This window comes from Perognathus longimembris, chromosome 1, assembly GCF_023159225.1.
Source record: "Perognathus longimembris pacificus isolate PPM17 chromosome 1, ASM2315922v1, whole genome shotgun sequence".
In the NCBI taxonomy this organism is placed as follows: Eukaryota; Metazoa; Chordata; class Mammalia; order Rodentia; family Heteromyidae; genus Perognathus; species Perognathus longimembris.
Genome location: NC_063161.1, coordinates 72,441,359 through 72,456,219, shown reverse-complemented (window position 1 = coordinate 72,456,219; position 14,861 = coordinate 72,441,359). Strand labels below are relative to the sequence as shown.

The 14,861-nt window shown below is 48.5% G+C and overlaps 1 protein-coding gene across 2 annotated transcripts; it reads right to left on the bottom strand.

Annotated features, from left to right (window-relative positions):
• Positions 1-385: 385 nt before the first annotated feature.
• On the bottom strand, positions 386-11,538 carry Fkbp6 (FKBP prolyl isomerase family member 6 (inactive)). 2 transcript variants are annotated; one of them, XM_048351246.1, is made up of 8 exons: positions 11,500-11,538; positions 11,094-11,211; positions 10,380-10,469; positions 7,984-8,186; positions 6,218-6,337; positions 1,738-1,932; positions 1,524-1,633; positions 386-476 (listed from the first exon to the last, which is right to left on the bottom strand). In XM_048351246.1, exons 1-8 carry the CDS (start codon positions 11,536-11,538, stop codon positions 386-388), a joined length of 966 nt encoding a protein of 321 aa, XP_048207203.1. The 2 variants fall into 2 exon arrangements, with proteins under 2 accessions (XP_048207203.1, XP_048207210.1); XM_048351253.1 differs by lacking the exon at positions 6,218-6,337.
• Between the last annotated feature and the right edge of the window lie 3,323 nt (positions 11,539-14,861).

Genomic DNA, 14,861 nt, shown 5'->3' with positions numbered 1-14,861 from the left:
ACTGCGGTTCAAAGCCAGCCCAGGCAGGAAAGTCCATGAGACTGTTATCACCAGTAAACCACCGAAAAGCCAGAAGTGAAGCTGTGGCTCAAATGGTAGAGTACCAGCTTTGAATGAAATATCTAAGGGACAGAACCCTGAGTTCAAACCCCAGGACTGGTACAAAACAAAACAAAACAAATAAACCAATAAAAATCAAAGCTCAAGGTTTTTGTGGACAATCATCGTGCAATTTCCCCACATTGAGGGGCCAGTCCTGCTTTCCCACCTCTCCTCGGCTGAATGGCCACTATCGCCGAGGCTGGGAGGATGGGAGGATGTACTTCTCTACCTCCCTGGACAGAATCCTCCTGCTTCCCTCCCCCACCACCAGCCCTCCTTACCTTCAGTTTCCTCCCACAGTGGAGCCGTCTTCACAAGTAGCAAACATTCGGTGGCACATTTCTTTCTTTTTGTCCATGTAGTCTCTGTAACAGCTGCAGAGAGAAAAGAGGTGACATCTGACGGCTCAGGCACAGACACTGAAAATCCAACAGGCCTTAGCCTGAGCCAGGAAGGAGTGAAAGGATGCTGGGAGGGCAGAGAGACAGCAGGGCTCCCAGCTTGCTCAGAAGACTCTTACACAGTGTCCTTCTTGAAAAGATGGTGGCCACTGTCAGTGGACTTCAGGCCATGTTTTTCCCAGTGACACCATCCCTTCCTCAGTATCTGCAACATTCTTGCTAAGGAATAGTCAGGTTCCTGTCTCCCACACCTACCACAAGAGGGAACTGCCCCACACCAGGGGCCACACATGATGCAACTGGACCCAAATAAAAGGGGTGTACAAGCTCACACCTTAAAGCCCAGAAACCTTTAACTAGTGCCCCATCTCCCATTTTTAAAGACAGGGAGGCCAAGAAGGTCACCAACGCAGAGCAGGCAGAGGCTATTTACTGGAAAATGACTTGTAGGAGGACATTTGGGTTTTTTTTTTGTTTGTTCTTTACCAGTCCTGGGGCTTGGACTCAGGGCCTGGGCACTGTCCCTTGCTTCTTTCTGCTCAAGGCCAGCACTCTACCACTTGAGCCACAGCACCACTTCCAGCGCTTTTTCTGTTTATGTGGCGCTGAGGAATTGAACCCAGGACTTCATGCATGCTAGGCAAGCACTCTACCACTAGGCCATATTCCCATCCCAGACACTTGGTTTTCTAAAACGGACACATAACCTTTCAAGAAAGGGTTCTATTTCTACAAGACTAATGGGAATCAGGCCTGGAAGGCCCATTTGCATCCTGCCAGGACCTGCTGGGCACCATGGTCCATTGGGAGCAGGCAATGGAGGTGTGCAGAGTTAGCATGAAACTTTAAGAACCTCATGGGCTCACCACTCCAGATGGCAGATTTGTAGGGTGGCATAAAGGGAGGCAAAAGTGCCACTTCAGTGTCATGAGCACTTTAGCCTCTAGGCAGGTTCTGGATCACACCATAGCCAGTCCTCTCCCCAAGCTGGCAGGCCTGTCCTAAGGCCTCAGGACTCACCTGGCCAGCTTCCTCAGCTCGTTGTTGATGTCCTGATTGAGGGGCTGCTCCTTCTGAGCTTGCACCAGAAAGTCCCGGGCCTGCTGGTATTCGGTCAGGAGGAGACAAGCCTGTCGTGAAGGAAGGCTGTCAGAGGCTGAGGAAGTCAGCAGCTTGGCAGGGCCTGCACTGAGCCACCACTTCTCCTTGCCTGGGCATGAACCCTCTAGCTTACCTGTCCACACCTGAAGAGGGCCTTGGCATTCCTTTGGTCAATGGTCAGAGCCTGCTGCCCAAAGCGCAGAGCCGCCGTTGGGCGGTCTAACTTCAGGTACACAAGGGACAGGTTAAGAAGAACAAGAAGCTTGGCAGCCTCTACCAGGTGCTGCTCTTCAGGGGGAGCTAACCGCCGATGGAGAAGCAGCAAGGCCTGAGGAGCGGGATGTAACACACACACAAAAACAAATGTTAAAGGGAAGTGCCCAATTCAGCAGCTGAGCACTGTGCTGCACACCTGTGATCTAGCACTCCAGTGAGTGAGGTAGGAAGATCACAGGTTCTACATCAGCCTGGATTACACAGCCAGACCCTACTTCAAAAGAACCCAACAGGGCTAGGAATATGGCCTAGTGGCAAGAGAGCTCGCCTCATATATATAAAGCCCTAGGTTCGATTCCTCAGTACAACATATATAGAAGATGTCCAGAAGTGGTGTTGTGGCTCGTGGCAGAGTGCTAGCCTTGAGCAAAAAAGAAGCCAGAGACAGTGCTCAGGTCCTGAGTTCAAGGCCCAGGACTGGCAGAAAAAAAAATAACCAACAAAAATACCCAACTTGAGTCAGATCGCAGACCATGATACACCAAAGTCATGAAATTTCTGACATCAAAGGGCATACAAAACCAATTTCTGCATGAGTGAGACAGACTACAGTCATCCTGTACTCTCTCCTAACTCTAAAGGAAAAAGTCAACAGAGCAGAGGGCAGGAAGAAATCAGAAACAACTAGTGTGTGAGAGTGGAAGTGGGTGGCTGTGTGACAAGCCATTGGGCAGTTCATTGGGAAGGGGCAGGATGAAGAATGAGAGACAGAAAGCACTAAGGAAGAGGAAGGAAGGCAGAGGCCCCAAGTCACAGTTCCATACATATCACACACACACACACACACACACACACACACACACATATCTATTAAAGGAAGACAATGAAGTAAGAGTGAAACCTGAGTTCGATCCTCACTCCTACAAAATAACCAATATGTAAAGTACAAAAATAACTCAATGAGGGACTAGGAACGTGACTTAGTGGTCGAGTACTTGTCTAGCATGCATGAAACCCTGGGTTTGGTTCCTCAGTATCACATAAACAGAAAAGGCTAGAAGTGGCACTGTGGCTCAAGTAGTAGAGTGCTAGCCTTGAGCAAAAGCTCAGGGACAGAGCCCAGGCCTTAATTCATGCCCCAGAACAGGCACCAAACAAACAAAAACACAATGAATTTTCACAACCTAAATCTGCTGATGTAACCACGCAACACTGCTATACATCTCCACATCTCTTTTCTAGTCACTACCCTCTGGCAAGAGGTGGTTTTTTTTTGTTTGTTTGTTTGTTCGTTTTGTTTTGTTTTTGGTTATGGTACATGAACTTGAGGTCTGGGCACTGTCCTTGAGGCTTTATTTATTTATTTATTTATTTGGCCAGTCCTGGGGCTTGGACTCAGGGTCTGAGCACTGTTCTGGCTTCTTTTTGCTCAAGACTAGCACTCTGCCACTTGAGCCACATGGCCACTTCTGGCCATTTTCTGTATATGTGGTGCTGGGGAATTGAACCCAGGGCCTCATGTATACGGGGCAAGCACTCTTGCCACTAGGCCATATCCCCAGCCCTCCCTTGAGGCTTTTTTTTTTCCCCAGTCCTGGGGCTTGAACTCAGGGCCTGGGCACTGTCCCTGTGCTTTTTTACCCAAGGCTAGCACTCCACTACTTGAGCCAGTGCTACTTCCAGCTTTTTCTGTTTGTGGTACTGAGGAATCAAACCCAGGGCTTCATGCATGCTAGACAAGCACTCTACCACTAAGCCACATTCCCAGTCCCCTGAGCTCTTCAGCTCAAGGCTAGTACTCTACCACTTTGAACCACAGATCCACTTCTGGTTTCCTGGTGCTTAATTAGAGATAAGAGTCTCAAAGACTTTCCTGCCTGGGCTAGTTTTGAACCACGATCCTCACATCTCAGCCTCCTGACTAGGATTACAAGTGTGAGTCATCGGTGCCCAGGTCTGGCATGAGGATTTTAAGATTCTTTTCTTTTCTTTATGAATTAAAAATTTCTAGGCTGGGAATATGGCCTAGTGGCAAGAGTACTTGCCTTGTATACATGAAGCCCAGGGTTCGACCACATATATAGAATATGGCCAGAAGTGGCGCTGTGGCTCAAGTGGCAGAGTTCTAGCCTTGAGCAAAAAAACAAACAAACAAAAAAAAACAGAAATAAGAATTTCTCTGTCCAGTGCCAGCTAGCCTGGAACTCTTGATACTCCTGTCAGCTGAATGCTGGGATTACAGGTGTGTGCTACTACACTCAGCATGAGACTTTTTGTAATGGCTGCCCATGAAGAGTAAGCAGAGCTGGGCACTGGTGGCTCAGGCCTGTAAGCCCAGCTCCTCAGGAGGCTGAGATCTGAGGATCAAAAGCAGATCAGGTCTTTACCAGCACAGCAAGAGACAAAGGCCTAATATCCGTCATCTACAGAGAACTCAAAAAACTAACCCTCTCCAAGCCCAGTAAACCAATTATGAAATGGGCAAAGGAGCTAAAGAGAGACTTCAGAAGAGAAGAGATAAAAATGACAAAGAAACATATGAGGAAATGTTCAACATCCCTGGCAGTAAAGGAAATGCAAATAAAAACAACCCTGAGATACCACCTCACTCCAATTAAAATGGCCTATACTCTAAACTCAGGCAACAACAAATGCTGGAGGGGGTGCAGGGAAAGAGGAACCCTTCTCCATCGTTGGTGGGAGTGCAAATTAGTACACCCACTTTGGAGAACAGTATGGAGGTTCCTCAAAAAGCTCAACACAGACATACCCTATGACCCAGCCATACCACTCCTAGGCATCTATCCTGAACAACAGGTCCCAAGATATCAAAAAGACATCTGCACTTCCATGTTTATCGCTGCACAATTCACAATAGCCAAAATATGGAAACAACCAGATGCCCCTCTACAGATGAATGGATCCAAAAAATATGGTACCTATACACAGTGGAATACTACATAGCGATTAGAAATGGTGAAATATTGGCATTTTCAGGGAAATGGTCAGAACTTGAACAAATAATGTTGAGCGAGACAAGCCTAGAACACAGAAAACAAAGGGGCATGATCTCTTTGATATATGACTGTTAAGGTGGGGGAAGGGGGAGACAGTAGAGACCAGGTCTGTGAAACAAAAAACTTCTTGTCAATGGTATTTCCCACAGGTCTGGGTAACGACCTTACATTATGTAACTAAAACCAAACAACTACTCAACATATAAAGGTCAAAAATAGACCTCTCAGTGGATCACAATACCTCAAAAGCTATGTATGTATGGTTATATAAGACAAGGATAAGCAAATTCTATTGTTGACATTATATTTAAAGTCCTAGGTGAATCTCCTTTGGCGTATGCCACGTGGCTACTGTATATGTTCTTGGTGCATTGTGTATTGTATATATGTCTACCTGACCTAGGGAAGGGAAAGAAAACAGGGTGTAAGATATCACAAGAAATGTACACACTTCCCTACTATGTAACTGTACCCTTTTTTGCACAACACCTTGTCAAAAAATTTGTGTTTAATTAATAAATTACAAAAATATATATATAAAATGTCATCTAATGATCAGAACTAAAAAAAAAGATATCACAGGAAATGTACACACTGCCCTATTATGTAACTGTACCCCTTTGCACAACACCTTGTCAAAAAAATTTAATTAATAAATAAAATTTTAAAAAAAGCAGATCAGGGGCTGGGAATATGGCCTAGTGGCAAGAGCGCTTGCCTCCTACACATGAAGCTCTCGGTTCGATTCCCCAGCACCACATATATGGAAAATGGCCAGCAGGGGTGCTGTGGCTCAGGTGGCAGAGTGCTAGCCTTGAGCGGGAAGAAGCCAGGGACAGTGCTCAGGCCCTGAGTCCAAGACCCAGGACTGGCCAAAAATATATATATATATATACTAAAAAAAGCAGATCAGGCATGAAAGCGGGACACTCTTTTTTCTAATTAACCACCAAAAGCTAAAAGTGGAGCTATGGCTCATTCAAGAGGTAGAACATGAACCTTGCATAAAAAAGCTCAGGGATGGTACCCAGGCCCTGAGTTCAAGCCCCAGGACTGACATAAAAAGAAAAGAAAAAAAGAGGAGAGATACAGCTTGTCTATGTATTTTTTTTGGGGGGGGGGCAGTCCTGGGCCTTGGACTCAGGGCCTGAGCACTGTCCCTGGCCTCTTCTTGTTCAAGGCTAGCACTCTGCCACTTGAGCCACAGCGCCCCCTCTGGCCATTTTCCATATATGTGGTGCTGGGGAATCGAACTGAGAGCTTCATGTGTAGGAGGCAAGCACTCTTGCCACTAGGCCATACTCCCAGCCCCTACAGCTTGTCTATGAAGCAAAGAAGTTTTCTGAGGTGCATTACAATTTACTGTCAGAGCATCCTTACCCTTTTATACCTCATTTTGGCATCATAGAAGCGGTTCTGGCGGAACAGGTAGTTGCCAAACTCCCTTTCAGTTGCTGCCACCTTGAGGACCTTCTGAAGTGGAAACTGCTCTTGTTGCTCCTGCAGGTCACAGACAAAAACACTCATAAATGAAACTGGGACCCTAGGGGCTGAGTTCCCCCTTGCTCACTGCCTGTGTGTGCAGAGGTCGTGTGCCTCCCCCAGAGGCTGGGGCCCATTCCAGGGTCAGAAGGAAGTCAGCTGCTGTCCTGATGTAATGCCCAGATTTTAAGGCCCCCAAAGACAACCATCAGAGTCCAGAGTCAAAGCCAAACCGCAAGGGTCGTTTATTGTGAGTTCGAATCCGGTCCCCCCTGCGCACTCATTGTCAGTGACACTGAGAGGCCCAGAGCACAATTCCAGCACAGCTTTTATAGACAAGTACAGGGAAGATGAGGAAGACCCCTGGTTACAAGTACATGATTGGTTGACATTTGCCCTAGTTTAATGGTCGCCTCAGGATTGGCCTGGGTCTTCCAGCCGAAGCATGGGTCAGATGGCCTTAACCCTGGGGGTGGGCCTCCAGGAGTGGTCACGTAACCACATTCCTGGAGCCAGCCAGTTCCTACCTCCTGGTCCGGGCCGGGGTCTGAGAGCTGACACTTAGTTATGTCCAACCTCGAGTGGGCTCCGGGCGTGGACAATTAATCATGTCCCAGCGCCAGATAGTGCCCAGATTAGGGGGGTGGGGCGTGTGGTTACAGAGTAGCTATAGGAAGACTGCTGTTATTCTTCCATTTCCTCATGGGTTAGCAAACAAAGGTACAGAAGCAAAATAGCTGTTAGGGGCATAATGGTCATAATTTTATTCTCTACGCTCTTCACTGAGCTGTCCCTGGACTTGAAACTGAGGGAGCTAGCTGAACTTAGAACTCAGGGCTCACAACCATCAAATGGTACAAGTACTTCTCAGGCCATTTGCTCAGAGCCCTGGTGGTCTTTACTGTCCTGGTGCTCTACCCTGGACTCTGTGGAAGACTCCTCTGCTGAGCTTCTTTTGTCCTGGCCAGAGTCAGAGCCTTGGGCTTTGTGAAACTGAAGAAAAGACACCTGAGGGAGAAGAGGCTCAGAATCCTTGGCACACCTCAGGTACAGGCACAGAGTGTGGATCTCTGATGAGATTACAAGCCCTGTCTGTGGAAGGTATAGTAAAGGGCTACAAAGAAAAGGCAAGATAGTCAGGGGTGTATAGAATCATCAGAATCATTTGCTGCATGTTGGGAAAGGCATGAACGCTTCCTCTCAGCTGACCTTGGTCTGTCTAGCTTGTGAGGAGGTTATGCTATCCAAATGGCCCTTGTGAAGACGACGGTGACCATATATCCTGGCCCAGCTTACACCTGAAGTCCTGGGTAGACTCTCCAGCTGGCAGCCCTTCCAAGGCCTCCAAGGACTAGCTGTACTATGAGTTACACGCCCTAATTCTGAGCTACCAATGGCTAACCTGCTAAAAAGCCAGTGCTCACTGTCTTGCAGAAAGAAATGACAAGGGGTGATTGAATGGCTGCTCAAACTGTTCATTTAGAACCAACCCACAAACCCACAGTACCCAGCACATTTACCTAGCCAGGACACACAGACCAGGCAACCCTTCATTGTCACTGCACAGAGTTGGTTATAGTTAGCAGAGCAGATAATCTAGAGCACCCCAACACAAACCCATCCCTCTCTTGGGAAATGCGGATGCACCTGGTTCTGGAACTTACAGCTGAGAGGGCATAAAACTTGTCTGACTCAGCTGAGTCCAAGAAGTCAAGAAGCTCAATCTCGAATAGAACAGTGGTGTTGGGGGGGATGAGAGGAGGACACCCCAGTGTGCCATAGGCATAGGCCGGCTTGAACAGGAACCTGGCCAGCTCCCCTCTCCGCATACTCAGAAGGCCCAGCTCCATGCCCCAGAGTGTGATATCTGGCAGAACATGGAGAGAACATATTGGAGTGAGCCCAGAAGCATGCTCAGTGCTGGTCAATCAGTTTCTCCCCCTTCCCCATGCAAGCCTCTCCAGATGCTACATAGGCTTTCTGCACCATGGTCCCGACCCACTGCTCAGGCAGCCCTGCCTCCCATGGTCCCCAAATCAACTTTCTCCAGGATTAGCAGGATTGCATCTCCACATCTCCTCACCACATGCTGGCTGCTACCCCGATGCACATCTGAGTCATACTTCCAGGCTCACTTTGAGCCCACTCTTCCATGAAGCCTACCATGACCCTCCTAGCTGGAATCAATTGTGATTGCATTGTGCAAACCTACAACACTGCTTACTCCCTCCCCTATACTCAGTCTTCACCATCCCTTTCTTAAAGGAAGGGATGTTTTAATCAAGACTGCACACTCTCATCTCAGCAGGCCTGGTGAGAAGGAAGTGCTTGGTAGATGGCTACTTCACACATGAACTAAAAAAATGTCCAGTAGGTGAACCAAAATGTAAAGATAACCTGGCCAAGCAGGTCATGAGAGAGGTGCTTCACCCAAATCCAGCCTGACAAATAACAACCCAACTTTGTGGGAAGTAGATGCAGGAAGAGGAACATTGAGAGTTTGAGGCAAGCCTGCACAGTTACTGAGATTCTATCTTTGAGTTTATTTGTTTTTGTTTTTTGTTGCCAGTCCTGGGGTGTAGACTCAGGGCCTGAGCACTATACCTGGCTTCTTTTTACTCAAGGCTAGCACTCTACCTCTTGAGCCACAGCACCACATCTGGCTTTTTTCTATATATGTGGTGCTGAGGAATCGAACCCATGGCTTCAAGTGTATGAGGCAAACAATTTACCACTAAGCCATATTCCCAGCCCCTTGCGATTCTATCTTAAAAATAGACAAAACAAAATAAAAACCCAGAAAGTAAAGCAGGCTGAGATGGGGGAGTGATGGTCAACCATGGGCTCAAGAGGAAAGAGGACAACTGACATTCTCTTTTTTTTTTTTTGCCAGTCCTGGGCCTTGGACTCAAGCACTGTTCTTGGCTTCTTTTTGTTCAAGGCTAGCACTCTGCCACTTGAACCACAGCGCCACTTCTGGCCATTTTCTATATATGTGGTGCTGGGGATTTGAATCCAGGGCTTCATGTATACGAGGCAGGCACTTTTTGCCACTAGGCCACATTCCCAGCCCTGAGGACAACTGACAGAGTGATGAAGATGAATGTGAAACCTGGGGCTGGGAATATGGCCTAGTGGCAAGAGTGCTTGCCTCATATACATGAAGCCCTGGGTTTGATTCCCTAGCACCACATATATAGAAAACAGCCGCAGGGCTGGGGATATGGCCTAGTGGCAAGAGCGCTTGCCTCGTATATATGAAGCCCTGGGTTCGATTCCCCAGTACCACATATACAGAAAATGGCCAGAAGTGGGGCTGTGACTCAAGTGGCAGAGTGCTAGCCTTGAGCAGGAAGAAGCCAGGGACAGTGCTCAGGCCCTGAGTCCAAGGCCCAGGACTGGCAAAAAAAAAAAAAAAAAAAAGAAAGAAAACAGCCAGAAGTGGAAGTGGTGCTGTGGCTCAACTGGCAGAGTGCTAGCCTTGAACAAAAAGAAGCCAGGGAAGTGCTCAGGCCCTGAGTTCAAGGCCCAGGACTGGCAACAAAAGAAAAAAGAAGTAGTGAAACCTGTTGAAATTGCTTTAAGAGGGAGATGGGGAGAGTGACAGAAGACAGATTAACGGGAATACATTGTTTACATATGTGGGAATGCCACACATTAATTAATACACCAAGGCTGGGAATATGGCCTAGTGGCAAGAATGCTTGCCTGGTATACATGAAGCCCAGAGTTCAATTCTCCAGCACCACATATATAGAAAATGGCCAGAAGTGGCACTGTGGCTCAAGTGGCAGAGTGCTAGCCTTGAGCAAAAACAAAGAAAAAAGCCAGGGACAGTGCTCAGGCCCTGAGTTCAAGGCCCAGGACTGGCAACAAAAAAAAATTAATACACTAATGTATACTAAGTTTTTTTAAAAAACAAAAAGAAACACAAAAGGACGTTCCAGTAGTATCCATTCCTGCACAGGACCTTAGGTTCAATCCTCAGTAGCACAAAACAAAATCAACACTGCACCTCTCTTCCCCCAAACCTTTCCTGTCCAGCTCTAGCCTAATTTACCCTCTCCAAGCTTCATCAATCGAGGAGTTTTTCTGTAGCAATTTGAATCAAAAGGTTTGTCCATGTGTTCCAGGTAACCAGAAAATTTCACTAGGAAAGAGAACATAAAAAAGTGTGAGAACAGACAAACAATATCAATGAGCTGCGCACCAGTGGCTCACACCTGAAGTACTAGCTACTCAGGAGGCTGAGATTTGAGGATCTTGGTTGCAAGCCCAAGAACCAGCACTAGTGTAAACTCCCCCCACCCCACACACACACCCTGGGCCCCATGAATCACAGTCAGTTCTGGAAACTAGGTACTAGGAACTGAATACTGACTGGATACTTGCCTGAGGGCCTCAAGTTCAAGGGCTTTGTGTCTGTGGCTGTGCCTTACACTCAGTAAACAGGAAACAGGGGAGCCTCATTTTCCTCTGAAAAAATCCAATTTAAAAGAAGCTTGTCCAGCTGGACATGGTGGCACATGCCTGTCATGCTAGCTACTTGGGAAGCAGAGTAAGAAGATCACAGGCCAAGGCCAGCCTCCATCCAAAAAAAAAAAAAAAATTAGCAAGACCCCCATCTTAAAACAATCCAGGCATGGTGGTGCACACCCGCTAAAACCAAAGTGTTTGTATTCATATTTCCAGCCCTACAAAAACCAATTTCCCTTGCCCCAAAGAAATGAAATTATGTAGTTCCCAGAGAACCAAAGTGAGCTTGCAGCCATACCCAGCACTGAGGCGTCAGGTGCCACCAGATCTCCGGCACCCTCCCGGATGACATCCTTTAGCACACCCCGGTCCCCGGAAATGTCCAGCATCCTCTGACTCAACCGCTCATATGGAGACTGGTGAAGAAAAAGTCAGACCTCAGAGACCCGGCCCCACTGGCTCTGGAGCTGGCCCGTCCCCCTGTCCGCCCCTTGCCAGCGCCATGGCCTCACCTGACCCGGGACTTCGTCCCCTTCAAGGACCCCTGGGTTCCAGGCGCTTCCTCCCGTGGTCTCGCCGCTCGAGCTCCGGGCTGCGTGCGCCCTCGGCCCGCCCCGGCCTCCCCAACCCCTCCGGGGGCTGTGACTCTGGGGGGTTCTGAGGGCGCCGCCTGCTCCCCTCTGTCCCCAGTAGCTCGCCCCTGCGGGTGGCATTACATTCTGGGAACCGGTGAAGGCGCTCATTTCGTTGTCCCCCCAACCGCCACCACCTGGCTGGATTCGCTGGGCCGGAGAAGCCGGAAAGCGCCCACTGGGCCCGAGCCAGGGTCGCATGGCCACCCGGCAGCCTCGAGACGAAGGCAGGACGGGGCACGCCCAACGTGAAGCACGTGAGAAGACGTGCAGAGACTTGTGGGTAACTGCGCAGGCGCGCTAGAGCGCTCAGAAGCTAAGCTGAGTGCAGTGGGGCGCGCAAGTGACTGGAGCCGGGCGAGCGCGGGCCGTGAGACAGCCCACAAAGCATGGTGGGCCATGAGACAGTGCACGGAGCATGGAGCGGCCTGAGGCTTGCAGTGGCAGGCACTGTGGAGGAGGAAGGTGGGAGGTGAGGCACGCCACAAGTTCTGGAAGGTGCTGGGAGGGAATGGAAACTAGAGGGAGTGCAAGGAATGCTGGGGCAAGGGACCGGGCCTGGCTGGAGCGCCATGGGCCCTGGTAAGGCGGCCTTCAGCTAGGGATCCTTCTCTTCCCACCTCCAGTGAACGCTGGAGAGACTGAGGCCTGCACCCGCCGCATGCGAATTGCCTGGGGCCAGAGAGGAGATATTCCTCTTGGTTGTCCTGTGCCCCATTTTAGGACAACGGCTCTCAACATCATCACTGCCCTGGGACCCCCTCCTTTTGCCATCTTGTAAGGGAACTCAGTTGCCATAACTTAAGAGGCTGAATTGGGAGCCGTGTGTGTGTGTGTCGGTTGTGGGGCTTGAACTTGGGGCCTGGGCACTGCCCCTGAGCTCTTCAACTCAAGGCTAGCACTCCACTACTTTGAGCCACAGCTCCACTTCCAGTTTTCTGGTGGTTAATTGGAGATAAGAGTCGCGTGGACTTTCCTGCCGGGGCTGGCTTTGAATAGCACTCTTCAGACCGCAGCCTCCTGAGTAGCTAGGATTACAGGTGTGCGCCACCAGCGCCCAGCTAAATTAGGAGTCTTTATTAGAGATGGACTCCGTTTCAAAGACCAGCAGCTAGGCCCAAACCACATAAGGTGTAAGGAATTTATCCTAACAGAAGTGTTACACATAAGCAAAGAAAATCAGATGAGGACCCTCAAACCTAATAAAGTTGTTAAAGCAAACCATCAAGAAAACAATCAGGGGAAATCAAGGGCCAATTATCTAAAAGAAATAAAACTTCCTTAGAGTTTAACAACTCAGGATACATTTGTAATACAAAGAAGGTCTTCTGTTGCCCCTGAAAAATTTTCAGAGCTATGCGGAAAGCCCCCTCCACCCAGCAAGGCACCAAGATGGCAATAAGAACAAGGCATATTGCTTCAAGGCATAGGCATATTGCTAAGATCCAGCCTCCTTACTTCAGCCTGGGCACCAACTTGACTTTCTAAAGCCTCAGGCCTGAAAGCATTGGACCCTGTTGGTGTCTGGCTCCTTCTTGCTGCAAGTGGCCTGGGCATGTTTGGAACTAGCTTCTCCAAAGGTTGGCTGGGAAGGCTTTCCCTGCCAGACTCCCCATCACCCTGTGGGGGAAAAAACTTAGGTCTCTTGGCTTGTGCTTTAGGTTTGGTTTGGTTTTGTTGTGCTAGTGTCTGGCTTTTATTCACTCCCAGCTGGAGCTCTCACTCAAGCCACTTGTCCACTAACAGCTTTACAATGGTTAAATGCAGATTAAGAATCTCACAGACTTTATTATTTTTTTTTTTTTTGGCCAGTCCTGGGGCTTGGACTCTGGGCCTGAGCACTGTCCCTGGCTTCTTTTTGCTCAAGGCTAGCACTCTGCCACTTGAGCTACAGCACCACTTCTGGCCATTTTCTGTATATGTGGTGCTGGGGAATCGAACCCAGGGCCTCATGTATATGAGGCAGGCACTCTTGCCACTAGGCCATATCCCCAGCCCCACAGACTTTATTTTTGAGCCATGCTCTCACTCCTGTTGTCTGTGACTATTACCTTACATGGCAAAATGCCAGGGCTAGCTTTGAACCATGGTCCTCAGATCTCAGCCTCCTGAGTAGCTAGCATTACAGGTGTGTGAAAGGATATGTCCTGGCCATCCCAGGGAACCATGCAGAGATAATCACAGACAGGAGAAGAAGGTTTATAAGGAGGCTTATTAGTGGGACCATAGCTTCCACAAGAGAGGGAGCTACATGGCGTCTGTACTTTATCCAGGTGGCAGCTTCTCTCTGGGGGTAAAGGGGAAGTAGGTAGGTCTTAATAGTGAGTAGGAGTAGCTCATTAGGTATGGGTGGATCTGGGGGGCTAATGGGAGGAGCTGAGGACCTGAGGCTGGGGAAATGCTAACATTCCCCCATTTGTTGTTTATTAATAACTGAGGAGGGGTACCAGGCCGGGAGTATGGGCAGAGGTTGTTTCTTATGGAGCTACTTCCTGCTGTAAAGGGGCGAAGTATTCAGGGGTCCCTGATTCATCGTTTGGCCTGGTACCATCCAAGAAGTATTTGTTTGACAGTTTGGTTGGTAAAAGTCCTCATCATTTCCACGAGAATGGTTATCAGGGCCAATGGGTATTATGGTCTCCTCTGGCTACCTCCTGCAGCTTGGGCACATCAAGGAGTCACTGGGGCTGGAGTCTTCAGGATCCAGATCTGCGCTGGGCAGAGCAATGTAAGTGAAGCCTCCAGTTGCCTGTAGTAACAGGATGGCCTTGAACTGCAAGTTCCCAGGTGGTATCCTCGGTGAGGGATATTATCCTGTTAAAAGAGACTTTTGAAAAGGTCAGGCAAAAGGCTGACAAGTTCACAGGACCAGTTAACATGAACAACATGGGAGAACACACCCTGGCCACAAGCCAGAAAAGTTCCATTTGGAGCATAAATCCAATTGTGGCCCATTACAAGGAAGAAGGAATAACTGGACTGGGGGCAGGAAGGGAGTGTTTAGGGATAGTGGACTGGTTGGGAGTAACCAGTCAGAGGCTAATATATATATATATGTATATATATATACATATATATATATATATATACACAAAATAGCAAGTAACAAAGGCAAGAATACAAGTTTCTGTCCAGATGGAAAATGGACAGGTATGGACATTAGGTGGGTAAATAACTATTCCTCTTGATCTCCCAGCTCTGATTAATTTTGAAAGGGCAAGTTTAAATTGACTCCACTTAAGATGAGACTTCATCTCTTCTTACTCCTCTCCATGGTTCCTCATTGTCAGGATTGACCTTGTCCTGAAGGTCTAGGTGCTCATTGCTTGAATAGCTTGTCCCAGTTGGCATTCATGGGATTTGAACTCAAGGCCTGGGCACTATCCCTGAGCACTTCTTCTCAAGGCTAGCTTTCTACCACTTGAGCCATGGTG

Bases quoted from the DNA above. Each gene is read 5' to 3' on its own strand.
- Fkbp6 (XM_048351246.1), bottom strand. From the start codon at position 11,538: ATGAGCGCCTTCACCGGTTCCCAGAATGTAATGCCACCC. The intron at 11,212-11,499 runs GCAGGGGCGAGC...TTTCTTCACCAG, and splicing joins CCCAGAATGTAATGCCACCC to TCTCCATATGAGCGGTTGAG. The intron at 10,470-11,093 runs GTATGGCTGCAA...TCTCTTTCCTAG, and splicing joins ACCTGACGCCTCAGTGCTGG to TGAAATTTTCTGGTTACCTG.